The 22,548-nt window shown below is 30.3% G+C and overlaps 1 protein-coding gene across 18 annotated transcripts in view; it reads right to left on the reverse strand.

The window, feature by feature from the left end:
- LOC132739305 (transcription factor 12-like) overlaps positions 1-22,548 on the reverse strand; it is a gene marked incomplete at its 5' end in the record, with an annotated part of 106,435 nt that overhangs the window by 30,932 nt on the left and 52,955 nt on the right. For 4 of the 18 annotated variants that reach the window (XR_009626974.1, XM_060726980.1, XM_060726979.1 and 1 more), the window contains 12 exon segments: positions 1,726-1,785; positions 4,357-4,437; positions 6,270-6,317; positions 8,394-8,417; positions 8,606-8,753; positions 9,527-9,608; positions 14,277-14,462; positions 17,395-17,442; positions 19,112-19,126; positions 19,698-19,774; positions 20,719-20,797; positions 21,380-21,571. Coding sequence is in view for 17 of the 18 variants with exons in the window: in XM_060726980.1 (XP_060582963.1) it covers positions 1,726-1,785; positions 4,357-4,437; positions 6,270-6,317; positions 8,394-8,417; positions 8,606-8,753; positions 9,527-9,608; positions 14,277-14,462; positions 17,395-17,442; positions 19,112-19,126; positions 19,698-19,774; positions 20,719-20,797; positions 21,380-21,571 (1,040 nt within the window). 18 annotated transcript variants of the gene reach the window in all.

Raw genomic sequence — 22,548 nt, forward strand, 5'->3', positions numbered from 1 at the left:
TACTTTTAAAGACTTAGAGATTAATTTTGGCTTCAAGGTTAAAATATTTTTGGTTCAGAGGTTAGGATAGGCTTAGAGATTAAAAAAAAATCCAATGACTGATGAACATCTTATGATAATTTACCGGTACTATGAAAAAAAGCGCATTTCAAGCAAACCTCATTCCACAGCAAGAAATAAGGCATAAAACATAAAACCATTTCGTAAAAAAAACAAGGAAGGGAAATGTAACTTTTTTGTTAAACAAAGATTTGAAATTCCAAAATCACTATTTGTCATAACAGTTTCCTTCATGTTTTATTTGGTTTGATAACGGAGGCTAGGAAGGTCACCAGGGTTTGATTGGTTGGGGTAATTTCCAGTTTTCAACACTATCAGCAAACAAAAGAAAATAGTAAGACAGCAAAGGCCTGATACAAGATACATAAAATCAGGACCTTAGCTAAGCTTTAAAGAGCAGCAAAAAAAAAAAAAAAAAAAAAAACAACCTTCAAGACCCCTCTCAACTAAAAACTGACAAAGTATCATGACAAAAATCAGACATCTGAAAGAAAATTGGATATTAAGGTTATGTACCTTTAATTGTGTTTTAAACAAAACTTTTCCATTAATTGTAAGAATGAAACTTTTGATAGCATGTTGCAGGTATGAAGTCAGACACAGGTGAAATCTTACCAGACTTTTAACTGTTGGCCACTCGATGTTACAATTTTGATATTGAAATGCCTTATTTTTAACAATTGGCAGTTAAAATATACATGTATGAACAGTTTTATCAAACTTTCTGAGCAGTCAAGTTGTATTTTATTTCAGTATACAAATTTAATGCCAAAACTATATACACTGCAACCCCGTTATAATGCTCATGTTGGGGTCCAAGGTCTTAACAACGCGTTATAACGAGGTTCTGATATATAACGCTCAACGCAAAATTACTGCATTACCCCACCCACCGCCAATACATCTAATGCTACCGTTCAATGAATATTGACATTTTTAATAATGTAAACTTAAATTATTTTGCTAAATATTACTATTACATTTAAAAGAAACAGAAATCCTTAGAAAGAAAAACATTAATCACAAATGTTGTAGAAAAAGCTTCCAGCTTGAGTTGTATCCCTTAGTTAATCCAACACCATTTATCTCATTTTTGCCAGTGGATAAAAAATGACGTCTTTTAAATAGATAATGGGCCCATGTGGTTTACTTAATTTATCTACATTTGAGTGCCACTTAAATCAGGTAGGAATTTAAGATTTCACAACATTTTTTACCGGACAGGTAAAACAAACAAAAGAGCGGATTAACACTAACCTGTACATGTTTTTCACACCTTCTTCGTTCACAAGTATCCTAATTACAATTGTTTATTGTACTTGACTGTCCCTATGTACAAGCGGTATATCGAATATTGCGCATGTACATGAAAAAAGTTAAAATCGGCAAAATTACGATTTTGTTTTTGGAAGCCATGACCTATGAGCATCATACTAACGTTAGCGTTATAACGAGGCGCGTTATAATGGGGTGGCAGTGTATATATATATAAATACAGTTTTTTTCAAACAATTTTTATTATTGGTTAAAAGGTGGGGCAGAAAATTAAGTTTGGGATGTTGTGGTGTCGGGGTGGGTGGGTTTTTTAAATAAGTTTTGATATTTACCTATCACAGTTTTTTTGGGTTTTTTTTTTTCTTGTTTTATATTTTAACATGTATTTACCTTTCTCTATCATTGTTAGCTTGTCTCCTATATCGATCCTTTTCTTCTTTATCCGTACTGCTTTAGAAAAATAGAACAGAAAATTTCTCTTTTACACAACGACCCGCGAAAATGAGTCATCTACACTTGTATCTATCGTTTCAAAGAATTTTAAACCAAAGTGTCCAAACAATGCATTTTTTCCCCAAAATAATATTTTGCATGAAATAAAAAGATTTTTGATTTTACAATTTTGACAAATTCAAAACTTTTAAAACATCAAAACAACATAAATTTTTGAAGGAATTTTGATTGTCGCCCAATAAATTCTAAATTTTGCCCTTCCCCCACCAAATTGTAGCTTTGTCCCCCATCTTAGATAAATTGTGATTATCACCACTTAACTACTATCAGTTATGTTCATTCAATTCAGGCACGTCTTTTGAAAGAATCTGTCCGAAACAATTCAAGAAATTCGATAACGGGAAAATGTTTAACATTTAACAAAAAAAAAAAAATTTCATGCTGAATATTATTTTAAAAGCATTGGCTGGACATGGTTTTTGAGTCACGTCCCGATCTGTTTTTTTTATCTCCGAAAAAAAAAGTGCGTTCCCGTAGCTTTTATTTAACTTATCCATTCGATCACTAACTGCGTGTTTTGACTGATAGTATAGTAAGTGGCATGATAATCACAATTTATCGGAAGACTATGCCCCATAATCCACCGAGAAAAAAAACAAACCGAGAGCAGTACATGACCGTTCCCTTGTATCAATGTTCTCTTATATCTAAAACAATAGATAAAAGCTAACAATCTTCCTTAAATATAGACTGAAAAATCATTAAATTTCATTGGTATAAAATTTTTTGGTGTCGGAAAAAACATTTTTTCCGGATTTTACCGGGCTGCAATATTTATGGAAGGGGTGGGGTTACTTTTTTTTAGCTGTTGTTTTGGGACAATTGGTATAATAAAGTGCAAAGGGCTCATATAAAATGGCAATAAAAGAGGCTCCTTTGTGCTGTATTTTTCAAAATAAGGGCATGGGGAAGGACTGGTGTAATTTCAAAATCCGTAAAAATTTGATAACATAATGAGCATTAATGATTTAACAGTGAGTCTACACACATAAATTATACCACTGACAACGTAAAAAATAAGGCTGTAATGGTCGACAGGATAAGTTAAACTTAGTAAAAGCTTTTGTTATACATAGTATAACTCACGTAAAATACCCAAACATTTTGCCGGCGGGACTTTTTTCTCCTAAAAAGTGCCGTTCGGAAAAGGACAATGAAAGCATGGGTAAGGAGTAAAACAGTTACAATATTTTTGACAAATTAATGACAAATTATAGAATTCTCCCAAATTCAAAACTAAACAAAATCACAATCACAAAGTGGAAATAATACACAACAGAAAATACATAGAATACTAATGTCTTGGACAAACTGTTGACCTACGGAAAAAAAATCTGCCGCCAAAAAAAATAATCCCTCGTAAAAACAGAGATTTGTTAACAAGCAAAATAACATGTCAAATCAGACATAGAATTAGTCCTACACAAAACTGTTTTCAAACTAATATTATTTTTCAAGATGGCAACTTCGATGAACCAACTGTTTTTATCTTAAAGGTCAACAAAATCTGCAAATGCTAAAAATAACTATTTATGCAACTCCTAAGTTACTTCACTTGGTTAAGCTATATTTAAATTTGACATTTTTTAAGATTGAAAGGAAAAGAACTAATAAAAAGATGGCTAGCAAAAGAAAACATGAAGCACTATATCTACTATAATTGTAAATCGTAAGAACTTACAAAATCGTTATAATATAAGCACAAAATTTTATTATAATGCGATCAATTAATCAGAGTGTCTTTGACTTATAATTAAATGTAACAAAATAATCAGAAAACCAGATCTTCTTTATATGCTATAAAAATCTGACCATTATAATTATTATTATGTTATGAAACAATTAAGTATTTTTTTAAAGATTCACCTTTTAAACAAAGTCTGATTCACACAATCTAAAATTGTGTATTAAAGTTCATCTTACATGTAATTCTAATTTTGATATTGAAATATATATTTCCTACTGTTACAACACTTTTTTCTTATCAGCATATTTTTTTTCCTTTTAATTTTGTTAAAATAAAATTTAAATAAACATCATCAATCTTAATTTTAGCATATATACTTTTAAGAAATCACTCATCAAAAAGCAATGTACAATTAAAAGTTACTTTTTTCATAACAGAAAGCAATTACTACCTATCAATTTCATTTTAAAAATTTTAAATTTTCAATTCATTTTAGCAAATTTTATTGGTACAAATAGTAAAACAGATGATCGATGAAAAATTCGCAAAACTACAATATCTGCGTTAATAAAGTTATTTCTTTCAGACATTTATTCAGACAATTTCGGGATTTACTAATTTTTCCACTAGTACTGTATGTATAACTGCATTCAAATATAAATACAAGGTCTATATATTGAACAAACTACAATATCTGCGTTAATAATACTATTTCTTTCAGACATTTATTCGGACAATTTCGGGATAAACTAAATTTTCCACTAGTACTGTATGTATAACTGCATTCAAATATAAATACAAGGTCTATATATTGAACAAACCTTTCTCTTGCGTTGTTCGCCTGCCTTCGTAACCTTTCTCTCTCAGCCTTCGTTTCCGGAGATTCGTCTTCATCTCCACTCCTGAAATAACATATAAATATGTGAAATTATACAATGAAATATGTGAAATTATATAAAGAAATATGTGAAATAACATAATGAAATATGTGAAATAACATATAAATATGTGTAATAACATATAAATATGTGAAATAACATATAAATATGTGAAATTACAATGAAATATGTGAAATTATACAATGAAGTATGTGAAATTACACAATGAAATATGTGAAATTTCACAGTGAAATATGTGAAATTACACAACGAAATATGTGAAATTATATAAAGAAATATGTGAAATTATATAAAGGAATATGTGAAATTATACAATGAAATATGTGTAATTACATAATATATTTATGTGAAATTTCACAGTGAAATATGTGAAATTACACAATGAAATGTGTGAAATTACACAATGAAATATGTGAAATAATCATTTTCAGATGTTGAAAGATGTGAAATAACGTGAAATTGAATGATGCAATGGTTTTTGATGTATCTAAAATGCTTGTTATAACATTAGGTCTTTTTTTTTCATTTAAAAGCCCATTATGCCCAAGAAATGGTTGTATCTTTATTCTTCGGGGGTTTTTTTATTTGTTGTTTTTTTGGGTGTACTTTTGTTATTTTCAAAAAATCACTCATTATCATAAGCCAAATACTGAAACATCTCTTTCTTCTATAGCGCTTTGGCAGTAAATTTGGTCACAGTGATTTAGTTTTTTGTATGAAAATCAAAATACTACTTTGTTTACATTTTGCTATTTCTATAAAAAATCTTTTCACATTTAGTGCTTCTTTCTTCTGGTAACCGCATCTAACATACTCTAAAGCCATTATATAAATGTAATGAAATTAATGCTTGCCCTTTCTAAAGAAGTAAAAATTCATCTGTTTCTGAGGCATAATGTACTTTCAATAAAATGTAAACAATTAACTGAAACACTAATTACAAAATCTATGATTCACATATTTTGTATTCAAGCTGTATTTTTCAATGTACAAGAAGTAAATTGATAAAACCAGATCTTTTAATAAATTTCATTTCAAACAAAAAACGATTCTGTCTATTATGTTATTTATTCATAACCTCTACATTCCTTTAATCTCTGTTTTGAATAGTTGAACAAAAAAATTATCAATAACTGTGCCATAAATCAAGCTGAAAGTTTTACCTTTAAAAACTGCATGCATAGACCATTCCAATTTCCAAGGGAAAAAAAATATTGAATCCAAAAAACATGCATTATTAAAACTGCTCTATGCACTAAGATTACAGGGTCTTGATTCTAAAGCTTTTTAAATGTTAAGTGCCATACTAACATAAGTAAATTCAGATAAATAAAGTAAATACTTTAACTTTGCATGAAACTACTACAATTAGAAACATATCATGTGCCTGTCTCATAAAAATGCCAAACATGCATTAATAAATTTCATTCCATCCCCCAATTATTTTTTTCTAAATCATTCACGTTATTAAGCAATGAATTCAAGTTCATTTTTATCTATAAAAGTATGTTTTACTACTAATCTACGTTGTAATTCTAGACCAGTCTGGCTAATTTGAATTTTCAAGCTCTATTATTGGTCCATTTCAAATCTTTACAAATAATCAACCAATCAGATGGCATCATTTTGTGACTGGTTCCAAATCTAAATTTTTTCTCAAAATAATGTGATTGCAATCACCACAAGGGCACACACAAGGCTATAGTATAAAAGTATAAAATCCATACAAATTAAAAGAAAATTTTCAAACAGCTACAGCAAAACAATAGGTTATTAGATAAACTACAACAGTTTTTTAATTTGCTTTTCTTTTCTGGTAAATTCTTTTTTCTTACCCTTCATCATCATTTGAAGCTCCCTGCAAACCACCTGCACTTCGAGGACTAAAATAAACAAACATTTAAATTTCTGATCAAAAACACCTCAAAGAATGGAACATTTCTAATATACAATATTTAAAAAAATAATTTTTTTTTTCAATTTTAAACAATTTATCAAATTAGGTGGTTTTCTGCATTTTACCCAATCCTTTAAATGGCCATGATAATATTTACATTACACAATTTGTATTATAAACACATTCAGATATTCCGTTTTCTTCCATTTCTAAAATATCATTCATATTGTCATAAGACCATTCTTATTGACTTAAAATCATTCTTAGTGACTTAAGTCCATTTTTACTGTCTTAAGACTATTCTTATTGTAATAAGACCATTCTTATTATCATAAGACCATTCCTATTGATTTAAGACCATTCTTACTGATTTAAGACCATTCTTATTATTGTAAGTCCATTTTTATTGATTTAAAACCATTCTTATTGTTGTAAGTCCATTCATATTGACTTAAGATCCTTTTTACTTACTTGGGACCATTCTTATTTACAAAAGACCATTCAACAATTCTTATTGACTTAAGACCATAATTATTGACTTGAGTCCATTCTCATTGGCTTAAGACCTAAAGATTTGCCTTCAACCTTTCCACTGGTTTACATTTCTTTATTTATTTTCAGTTTTTTTCTTTTAATCAATTTCATCAGTAAGTAACACATATACATGCAACAAATATCTTGTTTAAAACTTCAACAGCTTGTGCATCATTTCAATCAACAGCAAACTAAAGAGGATGGGTTTTGCTTTAATGTGAACATTAAATTTATTTGATGCAGTTTCACCACTGTACTAAATATCAGGAGATTTTTTTTTTCAGAATAATTTTCTTCTTTTTTTTAAAAAAAAATATTTTGTTTCAAAACATATCCCTGTCAAAGTTAGGTCAATGTCATATAGACATAGACCATCCTGACATTTATGATTTACCTTAGTGAATGTCAAGGATATAAATATATACTGCAGTATATATATACACTTTTTTCATAGCTGTGACCTTTTATTTTCAGCATGCAATTTTGTATGAAAGGTTTCGTGATTTTTTTTTGCAGTGGAAAATAACAAAATGTTACTGGTAAACAATATGGAAAAATTCTTTCATTATAATTCCCATTTATGGAAGTGCTGTGCCAAAGTTTTTCTTATGCAGCTTATCAAACAAGAGCTTTTGTGTGAGAAAAGACTGGTTACCAAACTCTTGTTCTACAGACAGGTTCACAAATTGACAAAATCTTTTTAAGATGCATGACTGGTTACCAAACTCTTGTTCTACAGACAGGTTCACAGATTGACAAAATCTTTTTGTGATGCATGACTGATTACCAAACTCTTGTTCTACAGACAGGTTGACAGATTGAAAAAATCTTTTTATGATGTAGTCTGGTTACCAGTCTCTTGTTCTACAGACTGGTGCACAAATTGACAAAATCTTTTTATGATGTAGTCTGGTTACCAGTCTCTTGTACTACAGACTGGTGCACAAATTGACAAAATCTTTTTATAATGCATGACTGGTTACCAAACTCTTGTTCTACAGACTGGTTCACAAATTGACAAAATCTTTTTATGATTTAGTCTGGTTACCAGTCTCTTGTTCTACAGACTGGTGCACAAATTGACAAAATCTTTTTATCATGCACGAATGGTTACCAAACTTTTGCTCTTTTACTCTACAGAATACAAATATATGTTACTATTTTTGTACCCTCAAGGACAATGGACAGGCTGTCTCATTAAAACTTAGATATTGAAATCCCTTAAACTTCTAATGGACTGTGCCACAATCATAGCAGGACAAGTTCATTCGTTACACAAAGGTAAAGATTTAAAATCAAAACTTTCACAAATTAAGTCTTTTGTCACACATCTACATACTGGACCATTACCAAGTGGACAATGCACTTATATACAAGGAAGCCATAAAAAGATTCAAGCAGGTAGAAAAGATTGCCAGTGCATGGAAAGGGAGACAATTCATTCACGAAGCAATGCTATATATAGTAACAGCCAGAGCTTGAGAGATATGTGGGTGTCGTTAAAAAATATGTATATAAAATTACTTACCCCTCATCCTGACTTTGTTGCTTTCTGTAAAAGTAAAAAAAAAAGTTTCAATATGATAAAGTTTTTGGTGTGAAACATGTCTTTTTTTAACAATTTGTTTTTTGAAAATGACGTTTCACTTGGCCACTAAAAATTTTTCACTTGTCCACTTAGGATTTAATACTTCATCATGTAAATGTAGATATCTAGATGTAAATAATTAATGCACATACCTTGATCTTTTTGAGGGTGGGGGAGCAAGTTTTGATTTCTCTGTTACGGGTGTTGATATACTGGCTTTACTCTCATTGGACGCTTCACTCTTCGTGTCCTCTGGCTTCTCCGCCTTCACGATCTCTTTGTGTTCCACTGGCGCTTCTGCTGAAACAACCCCATCTTTTAGATTCACTTAATTCACAGGTATTTTTTGTTTAATGACTAAAACTAGTACTGCTTTATTGAGAGAGAGCTTCTCCTAAATAAAGACAGACCTCCTCCTAAATAAAGATAGAGCTCTTCCTTGATTAATGGAGAGCTCCTTCTTAATTAAGACAGAGATCCTCCTTTATTATGACAGAGCTCCTCCTTTATTATGACAGAGATCCACCTTTATTATGACAGAGCTCCTCCTAAATAATGACAGAGTTCCTCCCATATCAAGACAGTGCTCCTCCTAAATCAAGACAGAGCTCATCCTTAATTAAGGCAGAACATCTTCTAAATTAAGACATAGCTCCTCCTTTATTAAGACAGAGCTGCTCCTAAATTAAGATAAAGCTCCTCCTTAATTAAGAGAGAGCTTCTCCTTAAGATAGAGCTCCAATAAATTAAGACAGAGCTCCTCCTAAATAAAGACAAAACTCCTTCATTAAGGCACAGCTCCTCCTCATTTGTCATAGATCTCCTGATATCACATATAACAAGTGGACATACTTGTTTTAAAGCCAATTTTAACACATTTTGGTCATATCTCAGCCATCTGTCCACCAAGCAGACTTAGATACTTAGATTAACCATTTCTGAATCAGCAGTGAGGGACAAATGACCATCAGAGTCAATGTGTGAGATAAAATATCACAGAAAAATTTCGCCGCACAGTAAGTGGAAATACAACATTGTGATCTATGAGAAAGTATTTTGTATACCATACTTACTTTTTAAAGATTTCTGGCTCTCATGTGATGTAGAACTAGACATTCCCTGTGACCCAGAATCTGTCAGTGGCGGCGGCCCACCCTGAAAATCCAAAAATAACTACTATTTTAGCAGCCTTCACAAAACTTTCAAGCAGCAAATACAAAACAATCATATCTTTTTTTTCCAAATTCAGAAACATGCTTTTTTTTTGGCTTAATAACAATGGCTTAACCACTAAAGCCACGGAAAATTATATATTTGAACTGATCAATTTAAGATCTGAGTTTTTATTCAACAGACAGACTTTACTTTACTGTATTTTTTTTTAAATGATACAAAATTTTTAATGTTTCATAATCTTACAAACAACTTTTGAGCATCTATTCATGATTAATCATCTTTCTTTTAACTAAACAGTAAAAACCCATATTAATTAAAGTGTAAAACCAAAGTGAAAGTATAAATATTTTTGCTGGAACATTGATTTTTCATAATGTATAAAATTATTGTCTCATTTTGGAATATTTTATTAACAGAAAGTACCCGGATACATTTTTTGTGGTCACGATTGTATAAATTACCAGCAAACGTGATATAAAATACCACTAATCAGAAGTCACATAAACATTTATCTCACAAGGCTCTAACATAAATGTTTAAGGTTTCCTCCTCAAGCAAAGGTTTGCGCATTGTTTGTGTTATTAACATAAACTTTTACACGCCCTCGAATTACACATTATGTTGTAATATAACATGTGTTAATAAAGTGGTACAATAACAGTAGAACCTGTTTACTAACTGTTATAGGATTCAAGTTTTACTCTGTCAATGAAAAACAAATACATGTATTAGTAATTTTCAAAGCGTACAGCCTCCCTCCCCCTTAACTAAGCTTTTAAATTTCCTTTCAAATACAGCCACCAGTATGTTTGAAATTTAAACCCCATATAGCAACTTGTGTTAACTTAATGCTTAAGTATGTCAATTTTGACAACATGATTGTGTAGTCAACAACATGATTGTGTAGTCAATATATATTTACATTTTTTCGAATAAAACAAAATTGTGTAAACTTTACACTTAAAGTATGTCAATCAATCTATACAACATGTGTAGTCTTATACATATTTACATTTTTTCATAATTTGCAATTTGTGTTAACTTAATGCTAAAATATGTCAATTCAGACAACATGTGTAGTCAATATATATTTACATTTATTTCGCAATATAACCAACCCGTGTAAACTTTACACTTTAAGTATGTCAACCCAGACAACACGTGTAGTCTTTTAAATATTTACATTTTTTACATATTTACATTTTTCCCCCAGGATAACCACCCCGTGTAAACTTTACACTTACAGTATGTCAACCTAGACAACACGTGTAGTCTTTTAACATATTTACATGTTTTTCTCCCCCCTATTAAAGACAACATGGGTGGGACGTTTTTCCATTTGCTTAAACCATCAGTCTTTAATAAGTTAATGTGAAAACGTAAAATTTAGTGCTTTAACATTTAACGACGTAAACATCTGGCGAACAGGTGAACCGCGTTAAATGTTTACATCAGTAAATCAGTGGACGGCATTTCTTTTTTATTAACCATGTTTAAAATCTTCAACAGATTATTTCCGAACTGCCAATTTATATTTTTTTTATCCCTTCAAGTTTTGCAGTAAGCATTTTAATTTTTTTTTTTTTTTTGGTTTTTACCGGTAATTTTCTGTGATTGAATTGGAAATATCATCTGCGATTGAATCAAAGATTATTTTCTATATATTTCTGTATGACGGGGATTGCTATGAACATTTCTGTTTTCTTCTGTTTGTGTAGGAATCTTAATGACCACTAATTATTAACTGGTAAAACAATCGTGCCAATTCTAAATATGGTCATCTTTCTTGCAGTGATGGCTGTGAAAGATCCCTATGTAAGATTTAAGTCAATGTCCTAAAAAAGGTTCTTAACTCTGAATCTATGTTTCAAATAACCAGTCAAACCTGTGTTAAAAGACTACCTCCTACTAAAGATAACACTGTAAATAAAGGCCACTTTCAATAACCCTTTCTTGATTTACAGAACAAACTTAGGAAAAAAGATCACTTGTATATAAAGGCATTGTTTGATCTCCTTTAAATGGCCTTTGTTCACAGTCATGTTTGTCTCTGTTTAAATATGAAAAGAAATTCCAACCCTAATAGTGACGACATGTTTGTCTCTGTTTAAATATGAAAAGAAATTCCAACCCTAATAGTAATAACCCCACCCTCCTCCCTCTACTGTAGAACGTCATGTTCTCTATTCAAAGCTACAGTATAACTGTAAAAGACCTCATTTGTAACATAATCCTATAGAAACGAGTGGATACAAAAAAAACATACTAAATCGCATTGCCAAATCCATTAAAGACGAGGTAACTTTCATAACAGATCATTACTAAAACCACACCTATTTCTGTAATATATACGTAAATAATTACACAGTTATAAAAACACAGGTGATCTGTATTAACGCGCCGTTTTTTTTCACGCCAAAAATCTGAAACAAACTCATTTCAAAAATTGAGGCGAGAAAAAAAAAAATTTACAATTCCGATGTGTTTATCATGATGTTGCAATGTAAGGCATGAAGTGGGTTTTTCCTGAACACCTGCACGAACGAACACTTCCGTAGTTGCGGCACGTTGAGATCTTTCGTATGGTAAAGATTTCTATCTACTCGATTTAATGAAAATGTGTTTTACGGCGTTTGCAATAAATTAACGGTAGATTTTTTGTTCCGATTTATGGTTGAAAACGGAATGTTCACATATATTTTTTTTTTGTATGTTTCCCAAATAATATGCTTGGGTAAGTTTCAAAACTGCCATGATTCCATGTTCCATGTCAAAAAGCAAAATACAATAGCCTATATTTTAATATGACTTTGCATTAAAGTGGATTGGCCTGCATTAGGCACATTTTCCACAAGTATTTCAAATATTGATAAAAACAATAGAAATGTATCATTCTAATATTCTTATAGAATATTGCTTAAAAAAATGTTGATGATAAAGTTCTAAGTGATTTTGTATGTCATATTTCTATGATTTACATTTATATGATGAATAATAATATTTTGTATTAGAAAATTTATTTTGTCATCTGCTATATAAAAATATATGTAATTTCAGCAATCATGTATCTCACACTTGCCAGTAAACATCCATCTATAATTCTTTAGTGGTTTGTTGTTATGTCTGATAGCGTAATTATTCATTGTATTACAGACCTTCCATTGCAGACCAATTCACTTTAAGTGTAGTGATGACCAATTCATTTTAATAATGAATTAACTTTAGTTTGTAGCAGTCGACCCACATTAATTTTAAAAGTTTTTAAAGTTTTAGAAGTTAAAACCACATAAGAATAGTACTATATTCCATCCATTTTTTTTTATTTACATAACAAAATGTAAATGTCACACTGTCAATGTAGTAACAATGAGGGACTATTGTTCATTAAAAAAAAAAACATGTTAAGAACTGGGCATGCCTAACTCAATTGTTGCCTCTTTAAATAGTCTTCATAATTATTAATATTATCATTATTATTACTTTGAATTATTAATATAATATATGTATAACTGTCTTTTTTTTTTAAAAATCTCCCAATAAAAAAAAAATCTCGTCAAAAATATTATTATTTATAATTATAAATATACAGGCACTATTGCCCTTTGTGGAAATATTGCTGACTTGCACCCACAAAAATTTTTAAAAAAAATTTCATCAAAAATAATTTCTTGATTTTACAGTTGTGCCGAATGATACCACCTGTCTCTGATAGAGACCAGGTTCCGCTGAAATTACCTATATTCAGTAATGCATGTTATTCTATAGTGTCGAACAGCCATCTGTTAGTCGAAGCAGTTCCGTAATTTATTGCGCACAACAATTTGCAATCAAACATTTTATATAATGCCCGCGTCTGTCTTGTAATAAGAACTATTTATAAATTTAGAATCAATCGTGCGAGTGCCGACGTCTGGTAACAGAATAGCTAGAAGGATTTACAGGAGGAAAAATGTCGTAACTGAATTTCATTTTGTTATTTAAGTTTCCATTATGTTCTACTGGATACATAATTTTGAAAAACAAATTTTTCATTTAAAGTTTCATTTCTTTCATTTCTTATCTTCAATATTTGTGATTGAAAACTTTAATTTAATTAATCTCCTATTTATTTATTTAATAAATTTCTTAATTTCAAATATATTTTCACATGACATTTTTTTACCTATCTTATAGTGTTAACATAATTTCAAATGACATTCTTTTATCTAAGTTAAAGTATTAATTCATTTTCACATGACATTTTTTTACCTATCTTACAGTGTTAACATAATTTCAAATGACATTCTTTTATCTAAGTTAAAGTATTAATTCATTTTCACATGACATTTTTTTACCTAAGTTAAAGTGTTAAATTGTTTTCACATGACATTTTTTACCAATGTTACGCCATTTTTTTTACCTAAAATAAAGTGTTAATTCATTTTCATGTGACATTTTATTACCCAATTTAAAGTGTAAATATATTTTCACATGACATTCTTTCACCCATGTTTAAAACTTGTATTTTTTTCCTCTCACTAGTCTCTTAGGCATGAACAGTATCATGTAATTAATTAAAAAGACATGCTCAAATGTGTACAGAAGTGTTTTCCTATAAATTTTGCTGAGTCAACATTTTTTCTTCTCCTCAACTCAACAAGAACCTACCATATGTGGTGACTCGACATGGCCACCGTGTCCAATCATGTTATTATATCCCATATTTCCCATGATTCCATTGGAATGTGACGATGACATCATGTGACCTGGCATCCCAGAATGTGCCGGCATCTGGCCCTCCGCATGGTTACGTAAAACATGTATAGCATCATCTAGTCTCTCCTCCATGCGACCCTAAAATCATATAAATGACACAAATCATGTTAAAAGTAACAAAATTCATGTAAAGAGTCACAAAACATGTCAAGTGAAAGACAATAGTGGCACATATCAAGTAAATTGTGACACAATTCATGTAAACGGTGACAAATTTAGTGAAGAAATACAAAATTTATGTAAAAGTGTCACAAAACATAACATTTGTGACATATATAAAGTAAATTGTGACACAATTCATGTAAATTGTGACAAATTTAGTGAAAAAATACAAAATTTATGTAAAAGTGGCACAAAACATGTCAATTGTGACATATATAAAGTAAATTGTGACACAATTCATGTAAATTGTGACAAAATTTAATGACAATGTTACAAAATTTATGTAAAAGTGCCACAGAACATGTCAATTGTGACACATATCAAGTAAATTGTGATAAAATTCATGTAAATTGTGACAATTTTTAAAGAAAAAGTTACAAAATTTATGTCAAAAGTGACACAAAACATGTAAATTGAGACACAATTCATGAAAATTGTAACTGTTTTTTTTACACAATTCATGTAATTTGTGACAAAATTTAATGACAATGTTACAAAATTTATGTACAAACTGACACAAAACATGTAAATTTAGGCACAAATGCATGTTAAGATATATTAATTTTTTTCCTCTACAAAATTACAATTTTTGAGATGGAAAATATAAACAGTTTCTTGAATACATTTTACATTAAAGTAATAACATTCACATCTGTGGAATCATCTTTTATCTTCGCTATAAAACACAAATTAAAGCCAAATGATGTAATTTTGATGTCTTGTACTTCTCCATTTTCCTCTTATTTTAATGTAATTTTAATATGGTTATTTATTTACATACTGTAATAATATTCAAATATATTTTTCTATAATAAAACAAAATAATCAAAAAAAGGTTCCAATGTCCATAAATTTTATATCAAAATGATTTGGATTTTTATTTGTTTCATTTTATCAAAATTTAAAACTTAAAATTTTAATTCTTATGGCTACTATCAACATGCAGACTATCTTTAAATTTTTCAAAAGAACAAAAAAAATAAAACAAAAATATAATCTGTAAATAAATTTACATAACAAGAGCTGTCCAAGAAGCAGTGAGCTCCTGTTTTCTCAGCGCCGGATAATAAACTGGTTTAAGTATTGTTTTAAGTATTGTAAGTATTGAAATTAAAGACCATAGACAAAAATTTAATCCAAATGGTTAACTAATGCCTACACTGACCACTGAGCGGGTTATTACAACAGCTCTACTTTTCCTTTCAAAAATTTAGCTAAAAAAACGTTATGCATAATGGAATCGTTCAGAAGAAAGAACAAGTATCTATGATTAGAGAACATGAAATATTATGCTTCTATATAGAATATAAAACAAGATTACTCTGTCTCTATGAATTATATATGAGCCGCGTCACGACAAAACCAACATAATGGGTTTGCGACCAGCATGGATCCAGACCAGCCTGCGTATCCCCGCAGGCTCTGGTCTGGATCCATGCTGGTCGCAAACCCACTATGTTGGTTTAATCATGACATGGCTCATATTATGTATGATGCTATAGTAATAAATATAATTTATGCATCAAATTAGTTAAATGCAGGCGTTTTTATTTTCAAACCTCGCCCTCTTCCAGCCCAACCATGATAAAATTGATAACAAAAGACAACAGCATGTTATTCTCTATAAAAAAAAACAACATATATTTATATTCAATTTGAATAAATTTCCAAGAATATAAATAATTTTGATGAAAAGAAATCACAAATTATTTTAATGTTTTTATATGAAAAGGATTTTGTTTTTATATGAAAAGGAGTACAGCTGGAAATATTATATTTTTCATCACATCTAAAATCCCATAAATATGAATATGAATAATACTGGCCAGCAGAAAGCTGAGCTGTATAATAAAAGCTATATAATACTATAAACAATCCCAAACATGAAAAAATTTGAGTTTGTAGAAAAAAAACCCTCTAAACAAAATAAACCAATCAGCTTAGCTCTTACAAAGCTACCTCAAAGCAAACCAATCAGCTTGCTTCTTTCAAAGCTGCATCATAGAAAAGTAGTTTAAAAATAGAAAATTCCCTTTTTTCTTTAAAAAGAAAAGAAAAAAAAAGTATAAATACCCAAATTGGAAAATATGTAACCAAGATATGATAAAAATATTTTTCATGCACATAAATATAATAATGATATGCAAGACAAGTTTTAAAATTCTTAACCCATTTAACCCTTAACCTGCCAGATCTGAGTATGGTGCGCCCTCGCCACTTGTACAGAACTGAGCAAGCCTGTGAATCGGTGCAGTCAAACCAGACAAAAGACTACCGTCGTTGGTTTAATCTTCCTGTTTTACTATTGAAATCTAAATTAACCATTCTGTTCCAAATGGGAATCTAGGCGGTCTAACCAGACTACCGGTAATGACAACTGTCGGTGGTTTAATATTTTTTTTTTGCTATTTTGATACCAAAATCAAATTGAACATGATGACTGTTTCTGCATTAAAAGCCACTCAAATTCATTACAGAAATCCAAAAGGATTTTGCTATTTTCATATTGATATCCAAATTTAAAAATACTGTTTTAATTTAAAATCAAGAATTTTCAATTACAGAAATTCTCGGGATTTGCTATTTTGATTTTAAATTAAATTGCTACTTTTCGAATTAAGTTCCAAAAATTCATTACAGAAATCAAGCAGGATTTTGTTATTGAAATCAAACAGGACTTCCGATTCCGAATCTAAAGCTGCGCAGATCCATTATACAGAAATCCAGCAGGTTAAAGGTTACCAAACAAAGCAGCAAGTACTGCGGAAAAAAAAGTTATAATAGAAATACGAGAGATATAATATAAGCTTATAATTCTTGATTCTCCGGATTATATTACAATACCTACCCCGTTTCCTCGTAATGCCGGATAAACTACCTGCCTCTCCTTCAATTCCTTAATTAATAACCAAAAAAAATAAATTTTATAACCCTTATGAAGATTTGTTGACAGTCGAAACGTCGGTTATCATGATTAAATAAAACCTTAAAACTTATCCTGTGCAGATTGTTTGTTCCACTTTTATCAATTTTCTTAAAAATAAATTTGTGAGAAAAAAAAAAAATATTAAAGTCTGGTTTGGGTTTCGTTCATAACATTGTTAACGTCATATGGCGATATTTCAGTTTTTATTGATGGCACCCATTCATTAAATCCAGATTATCTTTAAGATACTTTACAAACAGCCCCTGAATTAGGAACTGTGGAATAACTTCCAGCAGATGTCAAAAATTTACAACAAAAAATCCTACAAAAATGGGTGTTTGGATCTTTTCGGTCTGTTTTTAACTCCTATCAAATTATATAAGAAGTAAACTTGTTACTCCACTAAGGTGACAAAATATTTCATTAACTGTAAAAAGACTCACTGTAAAAACAACACCCTTTTTTATTTAAAGTAACTTGACATTCCTTCGTTTCTGTTTTTTTTTGTAACTGTTATAAGCTTTAATAACATGACTAAATCTACCTTAAATGAAAACTCAAAATAATAAAACAAAATAGCTGAAACGATAACAAAATTATAAATAAAAACTGCTACGTAAATTAAAATAAAACTTAATTTCTACGGTTCTAAAACAATTGACAAGTTACAGATGGAGTTAGCATGACTAAACGACGATCTAAAACTGTCTCCACATGTTAGAATACAATATCTATAAAATTCTGGTATATTGTGTTTATCCTTATCTGACAAAACCGGAAGTATATAGCCTTTGCCATCAGTGTAGAGCCAGGCTGTCCTAAAGGTCCTTATGGTCTAAACCAGGCGCAAAACTATTTGATATTTTCATTTTCATAACTCCACAAAAAGTAGAATGGACGGTCCCAAAAATGGCTAACATTAAAGCAGCATGCCTCCAGATTCATGCTTATTGTCATGAAAATTTTGGAAATGTATTTGAATGTGTAATATTTTTAAGTAACCAAAAGGGCAATTAACACATCATCAATGGCACTTACAAACAACGTAAATAACCAAAATGTGGTCAAAATATGCATAGATAGCCTTTACTGCATTAGTAAAGCAGTAGAAATATAGTTGTAAATACTCAAAAAAATCAGTCATTAATCGCACATAATATGTAAAATATTACTCGAATCTTGAAACTTTTTACTTTTCCTTACATCTTAGTACATTTTTCTCAAGTTTTATTTTATTGAAATATTTTGTCTCATCTGGAGGCATGTAGCTTTACATATTCATATATCCACAAAATGTAGAATGGATAAGTCCCAAACAATGGCCGACTAAACTTTACATTTTCATTTCTCCACAAAATATATTATGAACAGTCTCAAAAATGGCTAACTATAAATTTTCATATGTCCAAAGTTGGTTAAAGGACTGTTCCAAAAAATGAAAGCTGTGCAAATTCATTTAAGAAATTAGGTTATTAAATATTGTATCCTTAAAAACTAAATTAATTTTTCAGAATTTGGATTTGTAATGGCTGAATATCGTACATATATACCAGAATTTGTTGTGTGCTTTTATTACAATGGATTATAACTATATATACACCATATTTTATAATAAATTATATACATATATTAAACTTACCATTGTGACATTTTGCTTTAAAAATGAAATGGAAGAAGGAAAAAATCAAAATTTATACAATTTGATTTAAAACAGTATGTAAATTTATTAAAGAATTACATCCAAAACAATTTTATTGTCAACACTATGGAAGTGAATAGGGTAGTCTGAAATTTTCATAAATTGTGTATCAACGGGTCTCATGCAATGTAATTGGGTTTCTTTTCCCAATTTGCAACCGTTTTACAATAAGCCTCTTGGGGGCTACAACACAAGTGATGTTGAATACAACACAAGTGATGGCTATGTGATCACAATAACTGTGAAGGCTGTGTCAACACAATCGAGATCTAACGTGACTGCACACATTGTGATGGCTACATGATCGCACAAGTGAAAGCTATGTGACCTCTCCTAAAGCCAGCAAAGAATTAATTTTATCAGGTAACTTAGTGGAGTGAGGAAATCAATGCGTGCACTGAGGGACATTAAGTGGGGCAAGGCATGGTGCCAATTCAAATACAAAAATTTGAGAAACTGTGTACAGTGAAACTGTTATTGCAAACTGAATTTTTCTGGTAAAATAAATAATTCAAAATAAACCTACCAATGAGTGTAAGGGTCCTTCAAACTGCGGTGAGGTAGAAGAAGTTTGTGACGGTCTCTGCCATTGGCTAGAAGATCCTGAAAAAAAAAAATCTATTTTTAGATCCTGCAAAGTCAGACATAATTTTTTTTAACTTTTTAATCAAACTCAAAAAACATCAAAATTTGGCCAAAAAATACATGAAAGTACCGAGAAAATGGTAAATTGTTGGTAAATATGACTGCACATCCCAAAATTAAAATCTCAGTTTGAACCACTTGCTGCTATGTTGGTGGGTATAATGCAACAGACATATATACATAACTATAGTAAGCCTTTACTTAGCTTAAGTAATTTTGATCATTTAATATTCACAAACATGGTACAAAAGATGTTTCCAGTATAAGCTGCAGTTATTACAGATACAAAATCGTAAGTAAGTCTAAGTTTTGAGAGCATTACAAATTATTGGCATTTGGCTTCTTTTTTTTTTACAGGCACCTGTCAAGGTAGATTGATGGTAAATTAAATTAAGGATTATACACCCTAATGAACGGGTAATAATGAACAAATGTTTGGTAATATTATAATAAACCCTCATGCTGCCCTCGGTACCTTTTTGACATTTTTTTCATATACTGATTTTTTGTATTCTTTCGACTTTTTTGACACCTTGAGTGTTTTCCACAGTGACATTATTATTTGTAAAAATACAAAATGGTGGTGGGCTCACAAGCGAAGTCACTGGGTCTGTAGTCCCTATATTCTCACCTTAGTGCGATAACAGAATAAGTCCATCTAAATTTAATAGGAGTTAATCAGTTGTTGTACTAAGGCGACGCAGGCTTGTAAGGGTATTTCGTAACATTTCGCATAATTTATATCAAAATCAAATTATTATTCTAGGCAATATTATAATATTAGTCTAGAGAATATTTTTGTCACATTGTTTTACAAAAACAACCTCTCAAGGGTCAGTAGCCCCCTTATAAGGGCACTTCTTACCCTTTATCAAAATCAAATTATTATTCTCGGTACTTACCTGTCATGGGGGAAGGTGATGATACTGGGGTGGAGGGATTCGAACCATAACTACTACTGGTATGGTCTGTAGAATATATCTGAAATACAGAGCATAATATATATAATATACCATTTCGTCCATTTTTTTTTAATAATGCCATACTGAATATTTTCAAATGCATCCACCTGAAAATATCTAGCTGAAAAAGTGTTAAATTTCTATCATCTTCTTGTATTTATGTGAATCAATCCTTTTCTGTCAAAAATAATACACCATACAATATGCAAGTGATATATTTACTGCCCCCCACACCTCTGTTAGAACCAATGACTTTTTGTAGGTAATCTTCCACTTATACTTTGTTGTGTATTAAGTCTAGTATACACTGACACACAAGATTTACTCACAGCTTAGTTCAAATATGGGTAGAAATAACTTTCTGTTTGCACAAACAATTCATTTTCCTTCACAGGATTTGAACCCACAGAGGACTGGTGCACTGCAAGCATGGAAAGTCTGAGTTCACAGGGGACTGGTGAACGGCAAGTGTGGTAAATCTCCCATATTTATCTATTACTCCAGTTTTCTGGTGTTTTGGTAACATTCCGGTGTTCCGGTAGTATTCTTGTATTTCCGTTAGTTTTGTGATATAATTAAAGCACTAAAAATCAATACTTACAGAGGCTAAAGCTTTCCCTAATGCATCTCCTGTTTGTGATGACCCTTGACCCTGGTTGCCAGTGGTTACTGATGATGATGAATTGGTATACGTAGCTGATGATGGGGGAATTGGTTGACCTCTGAAGGTCGACATTGGTGGAAGACCAGAATTTAATAAATCTTGGTTAGGTGATACTGGATGGGGATAGCCCTGAAATATATAATTATATATTTAAAACATGTGTTACTAAAAATAGATTTATTTTTTTTAAATCTATATATAGTAACAAACATTATGATGTGAAAGGATACCCTGGCTATCTGAATTCTATAAATAGAAAATAATGATGAAAATGAGGTTACATATTTTGAATAATTATCTATAATTATATAAAGAATAATTAGAAACAAAACTATTCAGAGCAGACGCAATTGTTACATAACTTCATGTTAACAGATGGCTTATAATTATATAGCATACAGTAAAAATATTTTCAATCTCTTGAAAACAATAGCAACTCTTCAGTGGTTATATATTATTGGCCATATATTAAGTGGTTATTGGCCATATATTTCAGCACATGCACCGATGAAACTGCGCCAATAATGCAATTAAATAACTGCTTAAGTCATCAATCATAAAAAACAAAATAAATATTATTTCCTCAATCATCAATACACACTATGGCGTCTGCTTCAATATTGACCTTTGACCCTTTGGTCATAAAACTTTGACATAGAATAAATTTCAAAACCACACTTTACATCATGGCAATGAAGTGAATTTCTTTATTTCATAAATGCATTAAAATTGTCAAAATACGTTTTTTGCTTTCAAGCATAGACTGAATTTTCTTTCGAAATTTTAATTATTCTTTATTAGATTTATATTTTTTTAGGTTTTTTTTTTTTGTACTTTATCATTATCACCTCATTAAAATTACTTCTTATTTTAAAGTATACATTATAAATAAACATATTCAAATAAGCTGTCAACATTTAATAGATTAAAGGAGGGGGGGCGTGTGTTTTTAATCAGTGTTTTCTACCATCTCTAAATAGAAAGCAGACGCTCTAATGTTTTACACATTTTAGACTTGTCAATCCATCGCTACTGTACAACACAAAGAAAATTAAATCATAAACATAAAACGTCTTAATAATTCAAGCGTCCAATGCATCACTGAC

The sequence above is a fragment of the Ruditapes philippinarum genome, unplaced genomic scaffold (assembly GCF_026571515.1).
Source record: "Ruditapes philippinarum isolate M1 unplaced genomic scaffold, ASM2657151v2 ctg2649_1_1_1_1, whole genome shotgun sequence".
Classification (NCBI taxonomy): Eukaryota; Metazoa; Mollusca; class Bivalvia; order Venerida; family Veneridae; genus Ruditapes; species Ruditapes philippinarum.